Source organism: Sturnira hondurensis, unplaced genomic scaffold (assembly GCF_014824575.4).
Source record: "Sturnira hondurensis isolate 20B ecotype Veracruz unplaced genomic scaffold, ASM1482457v3 Scaffold0007036, whole genome shotgun sequence".
NCBI classification, from domain to species: Eukaryota; Metazoa; Chordata; class Mammalia; order Chiroptera; family Phyllostomidae; genus Sturnira; species Sturnira hondurensis.
This window is the reverse complement of record NW_028079667.1, coordinates 505,638-529,534: the sequence shown is the minus strand read 5'-3', so window position 1 is coordinate 529,534 and position 23,897 is coordinate 505,638. Positions and strand designations below refer to the sequence as shown.

General features: G+C 38.7%; 1 protein-coding gene and 1 pseudogene across 3 annotated transcripts in view; one reads left to right on the top strand and one right to left on the bottom strand.

Moving 5' to 3' along the window:
* The window catches only part of CDKL2 (cyclin dependent kinase like 2), a 34,653-nt gene extending 13,485 nt beyond the window's left edge, over positions 1-21,168 (top strand). Inside the window, exons 7-15 of one of the 3 annotated variants that reach the window (XM_037050945.1) lie at positions 2,592-2,680; positions 4,808-4,943; positions 5,931-6,229; positions 6,671-6,764; positions 9,515-9,638; positions 9,860-9,966; positions 18,359-18,487; positions 19,062-19,150; positions 19,309-21,168. In XM_037050945.1, coding sequence (XP_036906840.1) covers positions 2,592-2,680; positions 4,808-4,943; positions 5,931-6,229; positions 6,671-6,764; positions 9,515-9,638; positions 9,860-9,966; positions 18,359-18,487; positions 19,062-19,127 — 1,044 coding nt within the window. In that variant the 3' untranslated portion in view covers positions 19,128-19,150; positions 19,309-21,168. The remainder of the gene's footprint in view (positions 1-2,591; positions 2,681-4,807; positions 4,944-5,930; positions 6,230-6,670; positions 6,765-9,514; positions 9,639-9,859; positions 9,967-18,358; positions 18,488-19,061; positions 19,151-19,308) is intronic. The other 2 variants (XM_037050944.1, XM_037050946.1) reach the window with 2 other exon arrangements.
* LOC118990426 (60S ribosomal protein L15-like) lies at positions 15,102-16,969 on the bottom strand (annotated as a pseudogene).
* Positions 21,169-23,897: the final 2,729 nt, after the last annotated feature.

The window sequence follows — 23,897 nt, the reverse complement described above, 5'->3', positions numbered from 1 at the left end:
AACATTTATATAAGATTTTTTTTTGCTTTTTAAATTTTCTGTGGAGGTCATTTAAAAAATTTAGTGAGCTTATAACTAATTATAGTAAGTTTTTAGCATAATACATTTCTACTTTTCTACGTAATCTTCTAACACGTGCAGATATTATAATTAAGACCAGCTTTATGATCTGTATATAAAGTGATTTAAAGGGAATAAAAATGAAAGTATTAGTCTAACTTATTCCCCTATAGCAGAAAAGTAAAACTTGTAAAACATTTTATTGTATAAATTTTCACACAGAAAAGAGATAGAAAGAATAATAGTATAATGAACCCTCCTGTATTTGCCATCGAGCTTCAACAATTAACAACCTCTTGAACTTCCAGTCCAGGTGGAGGGCTAGGTAGCTCTTTACCTGGACTTTTGATCTGTTCTTTCATTTGGGCCATATTTCTTTGTTAGGTGTTGGCAGGTTATGGTAGGTTAAAGATAAATAGAGAATCTTAAAAGAAGCAAGAGAAAAGCAGATAGTTACATTCAAAGACATTGCCATAAGACTATCAGCTAATTTCTCAACAGAAATTTTGCAGGCTAGATAGGACTGTCAAGAAGTGTTCAAAGTGATGAAAAGCAAGGACCTACAACCTATATTACTCTATCCAGCAAAGCTATCATTTAGAATCAAATGGCAAATAAAGCGCTTCCCAGAGAAGGTAAAGTTAAAGGAGTTCATCACCAAGCCATTATTATATGGAACATTAAAGGGACTTATTTAAGAAAAAGAAGATCAGAAATATGAACAGTAGTCCTGGGTGGTGTGGCTCAGTGGTTGAGTGCTGCTGACCTGCGAATCCAAGGGTCACTGATTCCACTTCCAGTCTAGGGCACATGCTTGGGTTGTGGGTCAGGCCCCCAGTGGGGGCCACATGAGAGGCAACCTCACATTGATGTTTCTCTCCCCCTATTTCTCCCTCCCTTCCCCTCTTTGAAAAATAAATAAAATATTTTTAAAACTATCAACAACTGAACCTAAAAAAAATAATGAAAACAAAAACAAGCTAAGCAAACAACTAGAACAGGAACACAATCACAGAAATGGAGATCACATGGAGTGTTATTAGCAAAGGGGGTGATGGGAGAATGGGGGAAAAGGTACAGGGAATAAGTAGCATAAATGGTAGGTAGAAAATAGACAGGGAGGTTAAGAATAGCATAGAAAATGTAGAAGCCAAAGAACTTGTATGTATGACCCACGGACATGAACTAAGGGGTGGGAGATGTGGGTGGGAGGGAGTGTGCAGGGTGGAGGGGAATAAAGGGGGGAAATGGGACAAATGTAATAGCATAATCAATAAAACATTTTTTAAAAGAAAAGGAAAAAGAAACTAAGCAAACAAGCAGAACAGTCTAAATATGGAGATCATTTGGAGGGTTATCAGTGGGAGGGGGAAGAGGGAGAATGGGGGGAAAGGTGCAGGATTAAGAAGCATAATTGGTAGGTACGAAATAGACAGGGGAGTGTTAAGAATAGTATAGGAGATAGAGGAGCCAAAGAGTGTATATGCATCACCCATGGACATGAACTAAGGGGTGGGAGAATTGTCACAGGGAAAAGGGCTTACTAGGTGAAGTGGGGCGAAGGGTGAAAATTGAGACAACTGTAATAGCATAATCAATAAAATATATTTAAAAAATTTAAAAATGGGGAGTGGAGATGGGAGGAAGGTGGGGAGGACTGGGGGGGTGGGGTGGGATGGGGATAAAGGGTAGAAAACTGTACTTAAACAACAATTAAAATAAAAAAATTAAAAATAAAACAAAAAATGCATTTTTTTAAATTAAAAAGAACAACATCTTGACAGTCTTCTTTCATTGACCTACACCCTGTTTACATTTTTTCCAGCATTTTGAAGCAAATCTCAGATAGTACCTTTTTTTACCTACAAATACCTTAATTTTATGTTGGACTTTTCTTGTTTATTTACAGTTGCTTTTTGAGTTTTTTTTTTTACTTCTACTGGCATTGAGTGGTTTTAATTAATCAGAACAAGACCTGCATTACAATGAAATCATCCAGCTAGCACAATAATAATCATGGCGAAGGTCCTTTCCCTTCTATTCTTCAAGAGACTTAAATTTTAAAACTTCGCACTAATTCCTTAATATCATGAAACATCTAATCAATGCTCAAAATGTTACTGATTTTCTCATAATTTTGTATAGTTTAAACTAGGACTCACGTGAAGTCAACATATCAAGCAATGAGTTATATCTTTTTAAGGTTCTTAATTTATAAGCTCATCTTTGTCTCTTTTTTTGTTTAAACCCTGCCATTTATATGATGAGGAAACTATGTTGTCTGTGCCTTAGAACTTCCCACATAAATATAGTTTAATATGTTGCTCTGTGTCCTGTATTTCTTACCAATTCACAGTAGAGCTAGAGCTTGATCAGAATGTCTGGTGGCCTTTGTATAGATTTGTGCTTCATTTATCATTTATCATAGCTGTTTAAAATTCATGGACTATAAAGAAATATTTTCTATACTTAGAAATTTAAATGTAGGCAGCTTTTTTAAAAGTATGAGATGTATGTCTTTGGTTTTCCAGAAATGCTTACATATTGATCCCGACAAAAGGCCCTTCTGCGCTGAGCTCCTGCACCATGATTTCTTCCACATGGATGGGTTTGCTGAGAGGTATAGTACCGACTCATGTTTTCCAGGTCACCTCAACCCGGAGCTGGAATAAGATCTCCGTGACAGTAACAGACAGCATTTCTCTACCCAGCTACTTTTATAGGATCTCAAATATGTGTACCCCCTTACTTCCATTCACCCTTAGCAACTATAAGGCTTGTAGGAAGGGTCCCCTGTATTCAATAAGTTAGGGTTTGGGATTTTCATGAAGCAGTCCCCTCCTACTCTTCTTTCTGTCTTCCTCTGTGGTGACGTGCACCACTCAGGTCACTGATTTCTATGTCGCTACCAGCTGTGTGATGCCATCATCCTGGGTGCTGATGCATTTGCAAAGGGGCCATGTCCTGTTGCTGCCAAACTCACACCATACCAGTCCCATGACACTGCTGTTGTGCTGGAGACTCTGGCGTGCCAACCCTGTGGGGGCCAGAGCGGTGGGCATGCTCTCTTGTGCTGTTGAGCTGCTGGCATCGGTGCAGCTGAGAAAGCGAGAAAACAGTGAGATGAGTGGCAATGACATGGCTTTATATTTTTACAGATGTACGTAATATCTAGCTTAGTATAAGGTACCTGAGTTCTCATATTTACTTCTGCATTCAATTAGTTGTGATGTGGTATGTTGTTTGAAATATCTTCTGACCTCATATAAATGTGTTGTTGGGAAATGGGGAAGTGTTTTAAAAGCTTTGTTAGATAATTTTGGGTATTCTTTGACTCTACAGTAAGAACTTTGATGCTGTACTAAAACTTGACAGTGGTAGTTTCTAAAATGTTGGTTGTGGTATCTGAAACCGTATCATTGAGTTTTTTACTCTATTACATTAAATCCATCCTGTACTGCCCTGGCCGGTGTGGCTCAGTTGGTTGGACTGCTGTCCCATGACCAAAAGGCTTCAGGCTTGACCACCGGTCAGGGTGTATATTGTACCTAGGGTGTGGGTTTGATCCCTGGTCTGGGTGCATACAAGAGGCAACTTGTTGATGTTTCTTTCTGACATTGGTGTTCTCTCTCCCTTCCCCTCTCTCTAAAAGCAGTGAAAAAAATGCCTGGGTGAGGATTAAAAAAATTAAAATCCATTTTGTACTTAGATCTTTTGCCTATGTATATACTTTTGTAATTTCATACTTTAGTCATTTGTAAAATACTGTTTTACTGTTATGCATATCTTTAAAATGTTGACATATTTCATTATATAACATCAAGAAGTCACATTCTATCTTATTAGAAAAGCCTTTAAATATTGCGAGTCTGCTAAGCTCACAGTAGTGGATACAAGTTTAACAGAATCTAATTTTACATAAAAATTTGAATTTTATGATTGACACAAATATTATCAATTGTTTTCCTTGAAGTGCTAAGCTCCTTTATTTATTTTTTTAAAGAAAATGCTGGGAATATAAGACAGAAAACTGTACTTGAATAAGAATTAAATATAAAAAAAAGAAATAATAAAAAAAAGAAAATGTCTGTCAAATACCCCAAGTCTGAATGACCATGGTTTTTCTGCCAGTCCTTCTTTTAAGTAAAAGAGCTGTCCCATGGAGATGTGGCTGGTTTGGTTTGCATCTCGGACAGACCGACAGACAGTGCTTTCCTTAGGACAGCCATGGCATTTCAGTGGGTGGCCAAAGTGCTTTTTGCATATTCTCATTTTATCACAAAGACTATGAAAAAAGACATGTGCTCAAGGATTCAGATTTAATAAAATTACAGCTGTTTTTACTGCTTTACCATGGACACCCTTCCATAAAACTAGCTATGAAAAAGGCAGTGGCTGCCACTGCAGCTGGTGCTGCTGCCTCTGCGCCTGCTGTGGCGCCGGCAGTTTTATCCGCCTTCGCGTTCAGACCATCAGTGCAGACGTCAGCAGGAAGGAAGGGAAGTCTCCGGGTTACGCCAAGAATAGCTTTGACTTTTTGAACCTCCTGAAGGGTTCTTAGTGATTCCCAGGGGTATACGCACTACCTTTTCAGGACTGCTAACAGAGACCATAATTTTTCTCATTTTAAATAACACAGCCTAGTTTAATACTCAATTTTTAAAAATAAGTATCTTGAAAACCAATTTTTTCCTTGATTTATGTATCTCATATAATTTTGTTTTCTTGACAAATGTACTTCTTGTAGGTTTGCTCAGGAACTACAGTTAAAAATACAGAAAGATGCCAGAAATATTTCTTTAGCTAAAAAGTCCCAAAACAGAAAGAAGGAAAAGGAGAAAGATGACTTCTTTGGTGAGGAGAGAAGCACACTGGCGATGCAGGTAAATGGCCATGTTTTAATGTGTCTTAAATTTTAAATTTAATATGTCCTTAGGCTTTAGAAGGAAAAAAATGGAGATTAAAAAAATTTTCTGAGTGGTGAACAAATTCACTTTTAGCTTCTTTGTAAAAAAGTATTTTCTTTATAGATGTTATGTGTTTCAAAAATCTTAACTTATGTAGCGAGTGCCCACTGTGTACCAGCCCGTGCAGTAGAGCTTGTCAGGGAGTCACACTCACGCAAGAACATTGAGACACACGTGTGTGCACCCACATGTAGATATATACATGGGCACAAACGCACACACACACACCATTTTCCCCTTAGATGACAGGAGAGAAAATAACATGATTAGAATTTTATATAAAGTGTAGCATTTTAAAATTGAGATTTGGGTATTGAATTTATTTGAAGTTTACTTTTCCCTGGTATGTTACCCAGAATTTCTTCTTGGTAAGGTAATTCAACTCTACCAGCCGCCCACTCCCAGTTTTTCAAGTGAACCAAAGGGAGAGACTTTTCAGTGTTGTGTCCCTGAGTCTAAATATGGAAGAACAGAAGTGGCCATGCTTGGTTCCTCTTCCATGTTTTTTCCCACTACAATATATACAAGTAGAAATGTGTGTAGTATAAATCTGATCTATACAGGGTGGGGCAAAAGTAGGTTAACAGTTCTGAGTATGTGAAGTGCAGTTTATTCTTCTATTTTATTTATTAATGACTGTATTATTTTCCAGAGGAACAACTGGAAACCTATTTTTGCTCTGCCCTGTACACATCAGAGTTAGTGTGACTTGCATTTCCACTCAAAATGTCTAACCAAGAGTCTTGGGTTTAATTTTAATTTCGTAGATAGAATAAAGAAAACAGGGGCACAAAAAGGTGATATCTATGGAATTCTGCTTTAGTTGGCAAGTGCTTTATAGGTAGAGGGGATTTTTCATTCTTCTCAGGTCATTAATGTGTCAACATTTTTATTGATGGTCAGGATTCCAATGCTGATCCCAAAGTTAAGGATTCTAGAGTATTTAAAATAAAAGGGTCAAAAATTGATGGAGAAAAAGTTGAAAAAATCAGTCGAGCTGCAAATGCCAGCTGTCTCCATGACAACGGGACTAGCCACATCAAAACAGTGCCTTCAACAAGCCTCAGAGACGGCAGCAATAGCAGCGTGGACCACACGAGGAATCCTGGCCCAGCAATTCCCCCTCTGGCACACAACCTTTCTGCAGTCGCTCCTGGTATTAATTCTGGCATGGGGACTATGCCAGGAGTTCAGAGTTACAGGTATGAATTAAGAAAATAAGAAGAAAAGGTTATTTAAGGATATATTTGCAAATTATAGGTGATTGTCAATTCGGTGTATTGTTTAAGATGAAGAGAATCTACAGCTATTTAGTGTAATAACGTGAGAGGAGGTTGTCATAATAAAACAGATCATCGTGTGTTGCTGCGTGGTATGCTGTGGGCATTCAGTGGTACAAAGAAGCTGCCGTGGGGAATTTTCCTGAAAGGAAGGTAGTGCCTTTGGTTGGAGCTGGGAACTGGGTGGGTGACTGTAGGAGGACAGGCCAGAAGGTTTCACAGATCTGTGTGCATAGTGCACTTACAAGTCAGCATTAACTTCTAATTAAACTGCATGTCACTTGGGGCTGTATGATTTGGTTTTGTGCTTGGAAAAGAATAACTGCTATTTCTAACTTAAATTTTGTCTTGTTATTGTTACAGAGTGGATGAGAAAACCAAGAAGTATTGTATTCCATTTGTTAAACCAAATAAACATTCTCCATCAGGCATTTATAATATTAATGTGACCACATCAGTAAGTGAACTTTTCTCTATGGTAGAAGGGCAAGCAAAGTCATTTCTAAAGTTTTATTAATATTAAATATGATAGTGAAGAACTAGAATTTTATTTGGAGACAGATCAGAAAATGGAAACTTAATTATACATATATCTTTCCAGCCTGCCACAATCCTAAATGTGAAAGTCTTAAAGTTTAAAAAAGTTTTACAAAGTATTGTAAGTCTGGAAGTTAACATATAAGATGTTATTAAAATGCCATCTGTTTTAATTCTTTACGTAACAGTAAATTTTCTTAGCCCAATGCTTGGCAATCAGTTCTTATGTAAGAGTGGAGGGAAAGATAAACTGTCTCATCTCATCACTGGATTTTTGGTGAAAGTATTCCATTTCTTCATTTCACATATTCATTGATCATCTATTATGTATAAGACAAGATGAATAAGTCAATCTTTCTTTTCAAGAAGCTCATGCTCAAGTAGAGGGTCAGCCAATTAAATCATAGTGTCAGATTGTAACCGTAGAAGCACGTACAAGGTTTGTAGATCTTCTGCAGCTTCAAAGGAACATTATTGTGCTCAAGATAGCTTCTTTTTAAAGTTAAAATATCTGCACTCTTCCATCTCAAATCCTCCACTGGCTTCTCATCTCTGAGTAAAGCCCAAGTCCCTGAATGACTCACTCCCCATCCATCTGTCCCATTCACAGCTACTCTCATTCTTGATCAGTCTATTCCAACCACACTGATTTCCTTGTTATTCCTGGAGCTTAGCCAGACATGCTCCCACATTTAGGCTTTTGCAATAGCTTTTTCATCTGCTTCAGAACATTCTTCCCTTGGTTAGAACGTTCTTGCAAAAATTTTGCTTTTTTCCCCCTCTTCCTTGGCTTACACAAAATCTTATAATGTGCTCTTCCCAAACATTATAACTCATTTTTGTCTCCCATTACTTTCTATCTCTTCACTTTGCTTATTTTTTCCAGTATATATAGTTGACATTCTTTATATTCTCTTATTTATATATTGTTTGTCTCCCCCATAAAATGCAAGCCTCCAAGGCAGGAGTTTGGGCTTTGTTTCTGCACTGCTTTATCCCACGCCTAGAACGGTGTCTAGCATGTTGAAACTGCCTAAGAAATGAATGAATTTTTCTGCCAGAGAAAGAGAGGTTCTGACCTAATGCCCAAAGAGTATTTTTCTCACAAATTTTCCTTCTCTACTTTTTGATTATCCCCAGGACTAAAAAATACAGCCTTTCTTTTCATCTCTCAGGATTTGGACATTGTATTTGCTTATCTTTCAATTCTTCTTAGCCTACAATTTCTGTACCCATAGTACATTCCTTTTGACATACCCTACCTTTTGATTTCTTGTGGGTATTTTGTTGTACATCCCTGTCTGCTGTGGAAGATTACCTTGCTCAGCAAGGCTTTTCAAAAACAGCTGGCTCAGTGCCGCTTTTTGGGAATGGATACCACCCTCCTTTCAGGTATTACATAACCAACACTGGCTAGTAATTTTAGGTATTATTTCTGTTTGTCTTCTTGGGAAGAGGCCATCAAAAAAGGGGGTAAAAATTAGTGGGGAGAAGCCCCACTGGAAAATCAGTGGAGGCAGAGCTAAGCCTAAACTTTCTTCTACTTCTCAGTTGAAGGTCGACACCCCTCTCCCATGCTTCATCCCCTGATTCTGAGATGTGAATAAGTATACATTATTATAAACATCTCTTAGGTGTTTTACTTGCCACTACTTGAATGTGTAAATCTAGTAGTTTCGACTCATTCTTTTTTTTGTATTTGCAAGTAGTTTTTTGAACTGATTATTTTTATTTTGTAGCTGATTTGAACCCAGAGCCTTAACACCTGTTCTATTAAAAGAACAAACAAAAACATCCAAAAGAAAGAAACTCAAAAACTCACTTCAGGATTTTCTGGGAGGCAGAGTGGCATAATTCAGAGAATATTAAACTTCAGACATCAAGAATCCTCAATGGTTTAATGTTGTCATTATATGTGTTTGTGTATTTCATAATATATCCACACATAACATATGTACATACACATACATATATGATTTCATTATTTATAGGTGTTTTTTTTTCTTTTAGCAAATCACACACACTTTCTATGTATCATCCGTTTTGAAAATGTGGAAGGGAATGCAGAGTTTTCTCTCATTCTCAAATGAAACAGATTGGAAAAATGTCAAATTCATAAAGGTGCAGAGTTGAAGCGCTACTACTATTCTTCACTGTATTGTTTTTCACACTTTATCAACTATGTGGTAAAAATACTGAGAAAGATTAGAAAAATAATTGGAGCTGTAGTTCTTTATTTTAAAAAGGAGTAAAAAGGTTATATTGGGAAAGTGAAAACAAGCTAGAACAGGTGACATATGTGGCACTGTCCCAAATTAGCTACTCTGTGCTGAAAAGCTCAGCAAGTATCATAAGCCCTCACCTTGCTGGCCCGATGCCCATCTTTGACAGTGTCCTGATTGGCAGGACTTAACTGAAAGGCTGGGAGAGGGAGAAGAAGAAACATCGACGAGGTATCCACTTGTTAGTGATTAGCTCATAGATTTACTGAGGAAGAGGTTTGAAATAACTAGGTGAAATTGTTTTGTGTATTATTGACGTTCTTCAAATTTTGTATTATTCTAGACCTTCAGTCGCATAAATTTTAGGATATAAATGCAGTAGTTACAAAAGGGGCAAGTCCAGCTTACCTAGAAGCTAATTCACTTGTGTTAATCATCATGATATTAGGTCACTAGTGAAAAGAGCCTGCTTCAGGCAAATAGGAAAAGAAGAGAATACTCAAAGACAGATGTCCATTTGCCTGAATTGAACTATAATCATCTCCCTGAACTAAGAGCCTTGGAAGGCATAGGTATGTTTATAATGCTTTTACTTTTTCAGCCCTTCTGTTTGTATTATTTAAGATTATGTTAAATGAACAGAATATTAAAAATTCATAGTAACTTTACATATTTAAATATGTAAATATGTATAGACTTATGTACAATAAGCCAACATAGAGGGATATATATAGAATGTGAAAAAACGAATGTGTCTAATTTTTGCACTGTGTTTATGTTTATTTTTATTCAGCTCGAAATTCCAGGCTAATAAGGAAAGAGAACAAAAATCTTCCAGAATCTCGAATTCCTTCTCTGGCTGCTATTGACTTGCATGCCTCCAGTGTTGCGCTGCCTCAGGTACAGAAACACTCCTTGTAGGCGGGGTGGAACTTGGGTCTCTCTCACAATTTCTCTGAAGTATCTTAGGGAGAGTTTGCGCTTAAGTATTGGGAGGGTTTGTTGATGGGGTCTCTAAAAAGTGTGTGTGTGTAGCCTAGCTATGGCGTGTATGTAACTACAGGTTTTGCAGTAGGTTATATTGTTTCATTGCATTAGCTTCAGAGTTATAACCTACCTTTCTTTTTATAAGTATATTTTATTGATGATGTTATTACAGTTGTCCCCACGTTTTCCCCCTTCCCCAGCTCTGTCTAGCACCTCCTTCCCTCCAGCAATTCCCTCCCTTAATTCATGTCCATGGGTCGTGCATATAAGTCCTTTGTGTTCTCCATTTTCTATCTAATCTTAACATCTCCCTATTTTGAACCTACCAGTTATGCTTTTTTAATCACTGTCCCTTTTCCCTCATTCTCCTCCTTCCCCTTCCCAGCTGATAAATCCTCCAAATGAACTCCATATCAGTAATTCCATTCCTGTTGTAGTTGTTTGCTTAGTTTTTTTGGTTTTTGTTTTCTTTTTTAGATTCAGTTATTGATAGTTGTGAATTTGTTGCCTTTTTGATGTTTATAGTGAATCACTAATCACTGAATTTGTTGCCTTTTTGATGTGATCTTCTTTTTCTTAGATAAGTCCCTTTAACATTTCATGTACTAATGGCTTGATGGTGATGAACTCTTTTAGCTTTACCTTCTCTGGGAAGCACTTTATCTGTCCTTGATTCTATATGATAGCTTGGCTGCATAGAATAATCTAGGTTGTAGTTTCTTGCTTTTCATCACTTGGAGTACTTCTTGGCAGTTCCTTCTAGTCTGCAAATCTTGTTTTGAGAAAGCAGCCGGTAGTCTTACAGGGATTCCTTTGTAGGTAACTCTGCTTTTCTCTTGCTGCTTTTAAGGCTCTCTCTTTATCTTTAACACTTGGCATTTTAATTATCATGTGTCTTGGTGTGACCCTCTTTGGGTCCAACCTGTTAGGGATTCTCTGTGTTTCTGGGATTTGTATATCTATTTCCTTTACCAAATTAGGGGAGTTTTCTTTCATTAGTTTTCAAATAGGTTTTCAATTTCTTGCTCTTCCTCTTCTCCTTCTCTCATCCTATGATACAGATTTTGGCATGTTTGGAGATGTTCTAGATTCTTCTTATACCATCCTTGTTTTTTTTAATTCTTGTTTTTCTTTCTTTTCTGGTTGAATGTTTATTTCTTCCTTATGTTCCAAGTCATTGATTTGAATTGTGGCTTTCTTGCCTTCATTGTTGGTTCCCTATACATTTTTTTAAAATTTCACTTACTGTAACCTTCATTTCTTCCTTTACATTGTTGCCATATTCAGTGAGTTCTGTGAGCATCCAGATAACCAGTGTTTTGAACTCTGTGTATGATAGATTGGCTATCCCTGTTTTGTTCCTTTTTGGTTTTTTTTTCCTGTTTTTTCACTTGGGCCATATTTCTTTGTCGTGTTTGTTTCTGTGTACTAGGTAGAGCTGCTTTGATTCCCTGTCTTAGTAGCATGGCCTATAGAAAAGGCACCTGTAAATTGTGTGGTGTGGAGCCTTACGTAATCACCAGGGTGGGGCAAACTGATTCCTTTCTTCGTGGCTCTGTGTAGGGAGAGGACTTGGACCATGCTGCTGCCTGGCTTCTGGAGGATTGCCCAGCACCCACCCTATTTCCGGTCACTTCACCTAGTCCTCGTATGCAACTGGCACCCTTTCGGCTGTTGCCCTGGTGTTGAATCCCAGAGTGGGTGGGTTTGCATACATTTTGAGACTGTGTGGCACTTTAAAAAGAATTTCCTGAAAATCTGGCAGTTTCTTCTGCTGCCTCAACCCCTACTCATTGTTATAGCCAGAAGTTATGGGGATATATCTTCTTGGTGCTGAAAAGCCCTGAGTTGTGTGATCTGGCCCAGGGCTGGGATCACTCGCTCCCAAGGTATCCCTCCTGATTTGTATCCACTGCACATGAATGTGGGACCACCTGGGCTCCATCCACTGCTGCCCCCGCCTCTCTGTGCCTCTCTGTGCCTCTCTGTGCCTCTCTGTGCCCCACCACGTCTCCTTGCTTCTCCTCCCTGTCTCCGTGTCTCTGCTCCTCCTGCCCATCTGGATGAATGTAATTTTTTTAAATCCTTCTTTTTCAGACTTCAGTACAGTTTGATTTTCTGATAGTTCTGCGTGTTACTTGTTTTGAGATTTAGTTGTAATTCTTCTTGTGGTTTTGCAAGGAGGTGACATATTTACCATGTCTCCATCTTGAGCCTGCACAAGATCTGGGAAAAACTGCTGTTCGCAGTGGTGGCTGGTGAGGCAAAATATCCGCCTATAACTTATCTTTCATTCAGTGAAACTCTGGAATTGTTTTTATTCTTTACAATGTGTTGACTGCTTGACACTTTTCCTCAAGCTGATAGACTCCATCCATGTTAGAGATTTGCTACTTTCTGTAGTCATCTTTTTGTATAATTTCTCTTAACTCTTAAGAGTATTGATGTTTCTCCTACTTTTATATCAACAACAGTCACATAACTCATTTTCACATTAAGGAAACTGGAAAACTTTTTAATCTCCTGAGCCAACCATAACTTGCTACAAACTTTGCATATGTATCATTGTACTTTCTGTTTACTTGATCAGATTTCTCACCTTCGCTTGATGCTTGGAAACTTGTTTTTGAATTAAATTTTCCATCCTCATTACTTAAGAATTTGCATTTCATAGAGAACAACTCTATGTTGTTCTCTCTATATGTGGATGCTTTTTTCTATTGTTACTCCTTAAATAATTCTGTGGAGCTCTCTAAACAAGGGGGATAATATTGTTGAAGATAATTACAGTCAGTTGCCCAGTGATGCTGAGAAAAAGTTTTATTGACTGCTATGCTTTGCCTCGTCCCTTGCCAAGAATTTCTATAGCAACATAATCAAAACTAAACAAATTCCTCTTGTGTGAACATTAATCACTCACAAATTTTGCATTTATGATTATAGAGTCTCAGCAAATTCCTTGTATACTTCTACACTTAAGTTTAATGTGGACCTTAAAGGTGCAGGAATTTTCACTTGCTCTTTGAGAGTGCACCATTGTCAAAACCACTTTTGGGCATTGACGTGATGTAGTTTCAGACAATGGAAGAAAAAAGGCTTTGTCTGCCTTCACACTTCAGTGGTTTTTTTTTAAGATTATATTTATTTATCTTTAGAGGGTAAGGGAAGGAAAGAGGGAGAGAAATATCAATGTGTGGTTGCCTCCCATGGATCCCCTGCTGGGAACTGGCCTGCAGGGAACTGGCCTGCAACCCAGGCATGTGCCCTGACTGGGAATCGAACTGCAATCCCTTAGTTCACAGGCCCGCACTCAATCCACTGAGCTACACCAGCCAGGGCATTTCAGTGTTTTTATTTATTGTTTTGATCTAATCTTTTTATCCATATAGACTGGTTTGGCACTTTTACTCTCAATTTACTTCTTCAATTTCCAGTTGTATTTAAAATACAATAAAAAATAAAGTAAGTGTAGTGAAAGGCACAGATTAACACCAAAATAACATGAGCTTATGCATGAAAAGTCTGAGTGGAAAGAGAAATGCCAGGAGACCAAGAGTAAAAGACCTGGCAGGAGCTGTCTCTTATATGACTTTGTATATTCATAATCTATTGAGCTACATTTCATTTCTGTACATAACACAAAATTTTCACATAACGAAAGTCTGCTACGTACCTTCTGGAAAAGCCTGTGAGATAGATTATTGTAAGGAAAGTGTTGCGTAATCCACAGAGTCTCTCCCCTCCCCTGACACAGTCACGCACGCTGTGTACTTGTACACGCAGCTGCACGTTTCTTTTCTCTGAGCGCTGTTGTAGCTGGACACCACACATTTTGGTAGGCTGCAGTTTCATTTTCATTCAGTCCAAACATTTTCTTATTTCCCTCATAACTTCTTCTTTAAGCCATGAATTATTTAGAAATGTTTGTTTGATGGTTAGATACTTGGGGTTTCCCCAGACATTTTATTACTGGTTTCTAGTTTAATTCCATATGGTCAGAGAATATACCCTCTGTGATTCTGATTCTTGTAGATCCACTAAGATGTGTTTTACAGACCAGCTTGTGGTCTGTATTGGTGAACGAGCCTTCTTCCCTTGAAAATAATGTATATTCTCCAGCTGTTGGATATAATGTTCTGTAAATGTGATTGTGTTAAGTTACTCGATAGCGTTGTTCACATCTTCTGTGTCCTTCGTGATTTTGTTGTTGTTGTGTGATTCTGTCAGTTACTGAAAGGATGCTGTCAAAGTCTTTTATGGTGATTGTAGAATTGTCTGTTTTTCTCTTCTATCTGTTCATTTTTGCTTCATATATTTTAAATCCCTATTTTTAGTTACATGCACATGTACAATGATTCTGTCTTCCCGATGCATGTCCCTTTTATCGCTATGAAATGTCTCTCTTTATCTCTCATAATGCTCCGCGCCTCGAAGTCTATTTTATCAAAGATTAAAATAGACACTCCAGCCTACTTATACATATGGGTTTTTTCCTTTTTTCACAGGATTTATTTTACACCTATCATACTAAACAGCTTTTTAAACACTGACATAGAAAACTCCCTAACAAGAAAAAATAGTGATTTTCAACAGGTGTGCCACACACGGCACACTGGTATATTGCAAGAATTTTTTAAATGTTCAATACCCAATTATTTAGTCAGGGGCACTGACCTCTTTCCCCTTAGATTGTCAAATAAAAAAATGACCACAGCCAACACAACAATAGCCACCTGATGTGAATGAATCAAAATTATGCTTTTTTTTGGTCAGACCAGCAAAAGACTAGTATACATTTTGGTGTGTCACAGATGAAAAAATGTTGAAAATCACTGAGATAAAGCAAAAACAAGTGTTTATCTTATGAGAAACAAGATACACCATCACTTACAGTCTTTAAAGATTATTGCATTTTAACTTTTATAATCTGAAAATGTGTTCACGAAACAATCTGCAGACAACTAGTTTTAACAAATTAAAGAACACTTAAGCAGACATGACTGTTCTGGATTGTTCATTAAGGAAGAATTTTATAAACATGGCACATGTTAGTGGTGACATTGGAGCTGGAGAGTACAGCACCTTCTCCAAGCTGCGTGGCGAGAACCACCAATGATGTGGTGGAACGTGTGGCCCTTTCCAAGGCTGGCTTTTGCTGCCTGCAGATGTCAGCCCTCACATCTCCCTGTGTTTGTGGACCGGTTTGATGATCCATTGGGTGTCAAGATTCCTTCTGATAGCCTTATGGAATGGATCAAGGAGGATAACCTCCAAGAATTTGTACGTGGAATCTTCACCAACCCACTAAGAATTCAGGACTCTTAGAGCCCCACAGTGGTGTTCAGCTCATTCCGAGGCAGTGGCCTGCAGGCTTCGGGCAAACTTCAGCTGGTTAACACCACGATGGACAGGCTTGCTGTAGGTCACACCCTTAGGAACAGAGCATTTGGGCCACCACGGCACCAACAAATCCGATGTATGACATAACCTTGCTTGGCCTGGTGTCCCAGCCTGCCCACTTTATCAGCCTCCCCGGGCGGGGGTGGGGCCTGTGGAGCACAGACAGCTGGCGGTGCTCCGGGCAGTGCGCCCTGAGAAGCAAGCGCACCATGTTGGGCTGCTTCTTCCTCCAAAGCTCCTGGATGTACTTGTAGCGCCCATCTTGGCTTACCTTATGGCTGCGGCTGGATGGAAAGGAAGAACCTGTATTTATGGTTTTATGGTATATCTTTTTACTTTTGAATTACTTTCAACCTATCTTGTTTTTATATTTAAAATGTTCCTTTAGCCAGCAGCATATGAGTAGGGGGTCTTTCCTTTGTATCCATTCTGTCAATTCCAATTCTTATAATTGACACATGTATTAGTTTTCTATTGCTGCTAACAAACGACTACCAACTTAATATGTGTTTATTATTTCACCGTTTCTGTGGGTCAGGAGCCTGGGCAAAGCTGCTTTTCTCCTTTGGAGTCTCATGGGCTGAAACCCAGACGGCAGCAGGACTGCATTTCTCTCTGGAGTCCGTTTCCAGGCTCATTCAGGCTGTTGGCAGAATTTAGTTCCATGTGGTTGTGGGACCGAGGTTCCTGTTTCCTTGCTGGCTGACACCGAGGACTGTCCTCAACTTGTAAAGGGCACCCACATTCCTTGGCTCATGGCTTAGTGAGCCATGTTCAAAGACAGCAACAGTGGCTAAATCTTTGTATTTTTTGAGTCTCTCTGACCTCCTCCTTGCCTTATTTCTTTGATGCACTCTTCTGCTTTTAGGGGTACATGCGATTACATTGGGCCTGCCAGGATAATGTGTCTTAGGACCAGCTGATTGGTAACATTACTTTCATGTGCAAAGTCCCTTCACCCAGAAGTTAAATTAGTTTGATTGACTATCCAGGGAGAGGCATCTTAGGGGCATAGCTTTAGAATTCTGACTATACCCCTGGATATTTACGCCATTAACATTTAATGTGAGTGTTGATATGTTTGGATCTAGCTCTGTTTTTATTATTACTTTTATTTGTTTGTTATTTATTCCTCTGTTTTCCCTTTCCAGCCTTCTTTTGTACTGGAATCTTTCTTGTGTTGGCTTTTGGGGGGATATCTCTTTGTATTACTTTTTTAGTCATGTAGGGGTTACAGTATATATGCATAACTAATTTTTCACAGCCTACTTAGAGTAAATATTAGGCCACTTATAAAAGGTAGAAACCTTGCAAACACCTTTCCCTTCCCACCAACATGAACTTTATGTCACTCCCATCAGATGTATTTTTTTTACATACATTGAAAACTCTTTTACCACACTATGTCATACTTTTTGCTGAAAACAGTCATAAATATTTTCAATAATTTATGAGAAAAAAGCAGTCTTCTACATTTACCTAGCTACTTACCGTTTCTGTTCTGTTTTAAAGACATCCTCAACCAAGAATGTGTATTTGTATTATTTTAGAGAGAAGGTAAGAGGGTGAGAGAGAGAGACATTGAAAGACATAGACGTGAGAGAGAAACATCATTCGGTTGCCTCCTGTATGCACCCCACCTGGGGATCGAACCTGACAACTATGTATGTGCCCTGACCCGGAATGGGTCCTGCAGTATTTTGGTGCATGGGACATTGCTCCCACCACCTGAGCCACCTGGCCAGGACTTTCCTTCTTTCTTAAAGATTACAGTTTTATTTTCTGGTATTTTCCTACCACCTGAAAAACTTCCTCTAGCATTTCTTGCAGAGTAGGTCTGATGATGACAAATTCTTTTAGTTCTCCTTCATTTGAGAATTACTTTATTTTGCTTTCATTCCTGAGATATATTTTCACTGGACATAAAATTTGAGTTGGTAGGTTATTTTAATTTTGCCCCAGGACTACAAAGATATTAATTCTTCTGCTTTCTGATCTCTGTTATTTCTGGGGGGAAATTGTCAGGCATTTGAATTGTTATTCTCCATGTAATGTTTCATTTTTCTGGTTGCTTTCTATGTTCATTAGTTTAAATATAATGTGTCTAGGCATAGTTTTCTTTTTTAATTTTATATTGTTTGGGGTTTCCTGAGCTTTTTGAATCTGTAAACTTTATATCTTTTACCAAATGGTGTGGGAGGGGGTGGTTTTAGTCATTGTTTCTCAATTTTATTTTCTTTCACAATCTCTTTTCTCATTCTGAGATTCCAGTGACATATGTGTTAGCTCCTCAGGCATTTTCCTCTATGTCCCTGAGACTGTTCATTCTCTACAGTCTTTTTTCTCTTTATTTTTAAGACTGGGTCCTTTCTGTTGACCTGTCATTTCTCTGACTCTTTGTCCTTTGCATTCTGCCATTAAGCCCATCCAGTGAGGTTTCAGATTTCAGTACTGTGGTTTTGGTCCTAAGTACCCACCTAGTTCTTTTTTAGCAGTTCTACTTTTCTACTAAGAATTCCTGTCCCTTTGTTTCAAGTATGTTTCTTTCATGTCATGTACCATAGTTATAACAACTTTCAAGTATTAAAGTTTTAAAGTATCTATGTTAAGTTCCACTATCGGGGCCACCTCAGGATTGATAGTTGTTAATTGAATTGATCACACCTTCCTAGATGTTTTTATGGCCAGTATTTGGGGGTTGTATCTAGGACATTGTGGATATTATGTTGTGTAGGCTCAAGGTCCTATCGTAATGCTCTGAAAAATGTTGATATTTTTGTTTTAGCAGAAGTCACCCTTTTGGTTCACACTGTAAATTCTGCCTTAGCTTCTGTGAGAGGTGGCACAAATCTCAGTTCTCCGGGTCTTTGTGACCCTGGTTTGCGCCTGTCCCGTTCTTTTGCAGGTCCAAAGACGTGTACAGGTGATTCACGTCTCAGTTCAGTTCTCTAAGCCTTTGCTGTGCTGGTTTGAAGCTGTCTCATGCATGCACATCTGGGGAGGTCGACCAAGTCTTCTGTGGGTTTATATACAAGTGTAGAGGATCCCTTTCTCTGTTTTTCCTCCGTTCAGAAGTCCGCCTGTACTTGTTGGCCTGCAGGGACCCCTTTTCCTGGTTTCTCTATAAAATGGGGTTTCTCTCAGACCTTCAGACAGGCTAAAGCCAGTCATGCTTCCTCACTGCTCTGGGACTCGGGCAGCAGCTCTTTGGACAAAGCCACAGAGTGAAAAAACTAAATTGGAAACCTACCTCCCCACAAAGGGTCACATCCTCAAGTTTTGGCTCCTCTCCTTAATCCTCAGTTGTGGTATTTTAAAAATTTTTTCCCAAAGGGCTTTTTGTTTTGTTTTCTTGTTTCATAATAAGGAGGAAAAGGGAGTTGTAGTGGGTTTACCCTGCCTGGGCACATCAAAAGTATCTTTTAACATAGGCAGCAACAAAGAGGACAAAGAATAACGTCTCCTTACTTCATCTTCTGTGCAAGCAGCTCGAGCTATGAATAGTTAATTTTAAACATCTGGTATTTGAACAACAAGAATTGGGGTGTTTGGGGAGTGGGACTTCTACAGTTACTGAGGATCTATAATGCTGCATTATTAACCTACAGGTACCGGGATCTCCCTTGTCAGATGACTCGGAGGCTGAATTGCCGCGAATGGAACACCAGTACTGAATGTCAGTTTGGTTCCAAACTGGGTAGGTTTGCTTTCTCATATTTGAAGCTATGTAACTTTTTGTGGGAAACAGGTATTGTATATTTGCCTATGCACTGGGAGAGAGCGAGACAGAAATCTACAATGGAAAGATTTTATGTAAAACCTCTGGTGGCATGTATTCCCCCTCTGTGCTTTTAGATGCTGCTCTAGCACTTGAGATGCAACTTGGGACAGAAGCGCTGGTACCCGAGGAGGAGATACCCGTGGTTTTGATCGTTCACTCCTGAACTGCCCGCATCTTCTGAGAAAGGTCTTGCAGAAGGAAAGACGAAGATTTCCAGGTGTTTTTAAAGGAAGATTAAACAAGTGTCCCTCCCCAACTGCTGTCCTATCACTTTTCAAGTGACTGATGCTATTTCAAGATAAATCCAATGAAAGAATAGTGATACATGGTTCTTGTTACTTGAATATATATTTACTATTAGTAGATTGTGTATTTAAAGTTACCCAAGATTAAAAGTAAGTAAAAAAAAAAAAAGAAAGACGTAAGAGTTCGTGTTACTTGTGCATCGGACTTTGTGTGTTATTTGTGTTAATGTGCACATTTATGTAGGAGTGTGTTTGGTGGGTGTGGGCACTATAAACTAGAAGCTGTTGAAGAAAATGAAAAAAATAGATCAGAGAAAATGTTTCCTTTACCTAACTTAACCACAAAAACACATTTAAGAATCTTGCTTGTTTCTAGGCTTTTAGAAGACATGTAACTGCTCTCTATGGACCGATGTATTTCTTTGGTTTCCGTGGTTATTGCTGTTGTTTGATCAGTGCATCGTGGGCATCTGCCTCTGCTGGTCTTCTGAGAGCCACACAAGTGCGAGTTTCACAAAGAAACCTTTGTTTCTAGAGACTTAGTGTGGCTGGCACTGGGTACTTTTCTGCGCTGTAAGATTGAGGTGCTAATGTCCCTGTGTGCTGGAACATGATTAGAGCAAGAGTGGTAAAGGAGAATTTTGTAGGTGTACCTTGCAGTTGAATACTGAATCACTGACAAAAAAGGTATGCAAACAAAATTAGGAGATGGGAAACAGGGTTGCCATTTGACTAGGACTGGTTACTTTTCTCTGGGCCAATTGCTATTGAACTCACCCGCTGAGCAGGCTTTGGGGGGGGGGGGAGGCGTGCCTGTCATTCGGAACACCACCCCTTTCCACTTCTGGTGTGAAGGAGATGCTGGGTAGCACATCTATATAAAATCCCGGAGATATTCCTGTCTCCTCGTTTCCTTAAACACTTAGGCCTTCTGAAAAGCTTTTAACCAAGGTGCAGAATTATTAACCTACAGTACACACATTTTTTTTCATGCATGGGTCCACGAGTTTCAGGCGGGAGAGCTAAATTGCTTTGGCTCCAAGTTTTTGGTTTCTGGGTCTCCAGTCATGCTCCGCATCTGTCATTTTAGAGAAGGGTTGTTAGGGGACCAGGATTTGTGTGTTTTGGTTTCTTTTTTTTGCTTTAACCAATTAATAGTGTGTTTTTCCCCCCAAAAGACATTGGCTAGAACTTAGACCAAGAATTTAACTAGCACTTTTCTCTATTACTTATCCTGTAAAGCTCAATATTGAAATTCTAAATATAGTTACTTGAGCCTTAGAAAAAAGTAGGATATTCAGGAGGCAAAATAAGGGGCTGCAATGTGAAAGTCTACAGATGGATCAATGAACATTTGATCTTGATTTCGAGGTCTCTCTTTAACTTCTGTCCCGGTGTGTGATGGTACGGCTGAGACCAGGTACGGCTCACAGACTGAACAAAGTTAGTGTGTAGATGGACATTAATAGGCCTCACATTAAAATATTATTTTTACTTTGGAAAATGTTACCAACAGCCACCACAACATAAAAAGTAGACAATACTTAGAAGCCAACAGGCTGTCCTATTTTCATTTAAAGATCGGTGTGAAAATATCACGTCAATGCCTGAGGGTTTAGGGTCAGTTATATTTTCATTGTATATTTGCTTTTGGTATCTCTCTCTCTCTTTTTTAAATATAATAGTGTAAGGCTGCAGTGTGTAATTTTTTTTAGTTTTTTTTTTAAAGATTTTATTTATTTATCTTTAGAGAGGAAGGGAGGGAGAGAAAGAGAGAAATATCAATGTATGGTTGCCTCTCGTGAGTCCCCTGCTGGGAACTGGCCCGCAACCCAGGCATGTGCCCTGACTGGGAATCAAACCATGATTGTGTGGTTCGCAGGCCCGTGCTCAATCCACTGAGCTACACCAGCCAGGGCTGCTTTTGGTATCTCTTATCCATTAAAACATTTTATGAACTTTAGAATTAAGAAACTAAAAATTACATACTGTTAAGTCCAAGCTGAGACTTGAGGATCATATCTGGTTAGAAACTTGGCAGAACTACTTGAAAACGAAGATTTTGCAAGCTGGGGCTATAGACATTGAAGTAAAATAATCCTACTTTTTTTTCAGTGTAAGATTGCTTTGTCTTTCCTCACAAGGATATGATTAAGTCACATATAAATAGGAAATATGTATATAAACTTGTTAGGGAAAATGGGCTTGCGGTGTGTATGTATGTTTTGAAGTTAATAAATATTATATGTTATTGAGCTCCATAATTTTTGTTTGCATTTATTTAATTAATAGACTATAAACAATGTATATAACACTGTATGGTATTTAACAAAGATATTGAAATAATCTACTCGTTCTTTGGGGGAAACTTTGGATCTAGGGATGATAAGTTAATTTTTTTGTGCAGCCAGTGATACGAGCAGTCTGGTCATAAAATGCGTGAAGCAACAGGTCTGTAAAGACCAGCTCGTGAGGGCTGTGCCACGCTGAGGCCCAGCGCCTCCTCTCCTGGGGGGAATCCCTTGCTTGGTTAGAACAGCCGACTTCTTACTGAAATAGAAACACAGATGTGTTATCCTGTGTCACTCTGCCATTATTGGTTTCTTTATCTTAATTGTGCTTCAGTATCAGGCTGGATCTCTATTCAGCTGTGAGTCAGATTAGACTGAAAAATGTGGTCGATTTATTTTCTAAGCCTCTACACAACCTACCCACTGGCTGAGAGTTAGAAATACCAGGGTCACTGCTCCTGAGGCTTTAAGGCTAGTCCTAGTGAACTGGACTAAGTGGGGTTTTTTCTATTGTTTTGTATTAATAATTTTTACATTAGAAATGGGCCCTTAACACTGCTCTATGTGAATGAAAAATTATGTTCTCACATTGCTTTTTAAAGGATCTTATTTCTTATTTTGATAGCTTAGACATGAACTAACTTGAAAATGTTAGTTTATGTGTTTCAGTTTATCTGTTTCTTAACATGTGCTTCTGAGAAGCACCTTACCATGGATCGCGACATCACTTGTTACTGCTTGTATGTGACTTGTGATTTGGAGCCTGGTGCTTGTTTGTAGGTGTTTGGGAATACCTGACATTGAATGTATTATGCACTGAGAAATTTTCTTTAAAAAAACAAAGAGAAAACAAAAAACTATCTATAAAATGTCACTTTCCTTTGCTGTCAGTACAATTTTATTCCCCCCATTGCATAGCCTTCCTTATTTATTTTTTAAAAGATTTTGTTTATTTATTTGTATAGAGAGAGGGAAGAGAGGGAGAGAAACATCAATGTGGAAGAGATAGATCAATTGGTTGCTTCTCACACATCCCCAAGTGGGGACCCGCCCTGCAACCCAGGCACATGCCCTGACTGGGAATTGAACCAGTGACATTTCAGATTGCAGGCCCACACTCATTCCATTGAGCCACACCAGCCAGAGCACAGGGTCTTATTTAATCTCTTCTTATTTTACTCGGTCATATAGGGTCATCTCCAGTAGAAGTGAGGAAAGTGCTAACAGGATTTTGGAAAATATATTGTTGGTTAACATGAATTAAAAAAAAGAAGTACAGAAATGGCATAAAATATCTTATTTCAGCACGTCTCTAGAGAGAACAGGTTTTTTTTTTTTTAATGTCAGTTTACCACCTTTTAGCTATCTCCTTGCCTCTAGATCTGGCAAGTGGTCTCTATTAGTGTTGCTGCTAGAATGAAAAACGGCCCTTCCACCCTGTGACAACAGTGTTTCTGTCAGCCACTTTCCTGTTTTCAGCCTTCTTCCTTGGACAATCTCTCCTTTTGCTTACATGTATATCTCCTTGTCTGTCTCCCCACTACACACATTTTTAAGTAGAAAATCTGTTAGTGAAGTTGCTCCTAGTCCCTCCAGAAGAGTCAGAGCGCGATTCTGAAGACATACGGGTGAGAGTGATACCTAATGTCCCTGCCTCACTAAATTTTCTGTGTTTCTGAAGACTGGGAACCACACTTATTTCTGTTCCACACGGTCTGGCACAGAGATTTCTATGTGACAATAGTAATAATACATTCCGGTGAAGGTAGGAATGTTAGTCGTATTCTATAGGCAAAGTAACAGGCCTGGACAAATTAAGGAATTTACACAGTAAATTCCTCTGTCACTGAATAAGTGACAGAGCCGTGCATGTTTGTTGAAGTAAATATATGGTCATGATTATTTAGATCTGGAATCAATTTAAGAAAAATTTTGTTTAGATAATATAAACTTCGGGAGCTTCAATTCCTACAGCTATATACTTCCTCATTCTCTGAAAGAGGAGGAAGTGTGTTCCACCAGCCAGCCTCAAACAAAACTCCATTCAGATAAAGCCAAAGCTGGATACCACTCACCTATAATCAAGCACTGGAGCCAGGGGAATGGCTTAGATTGGGCCTTTGTTAA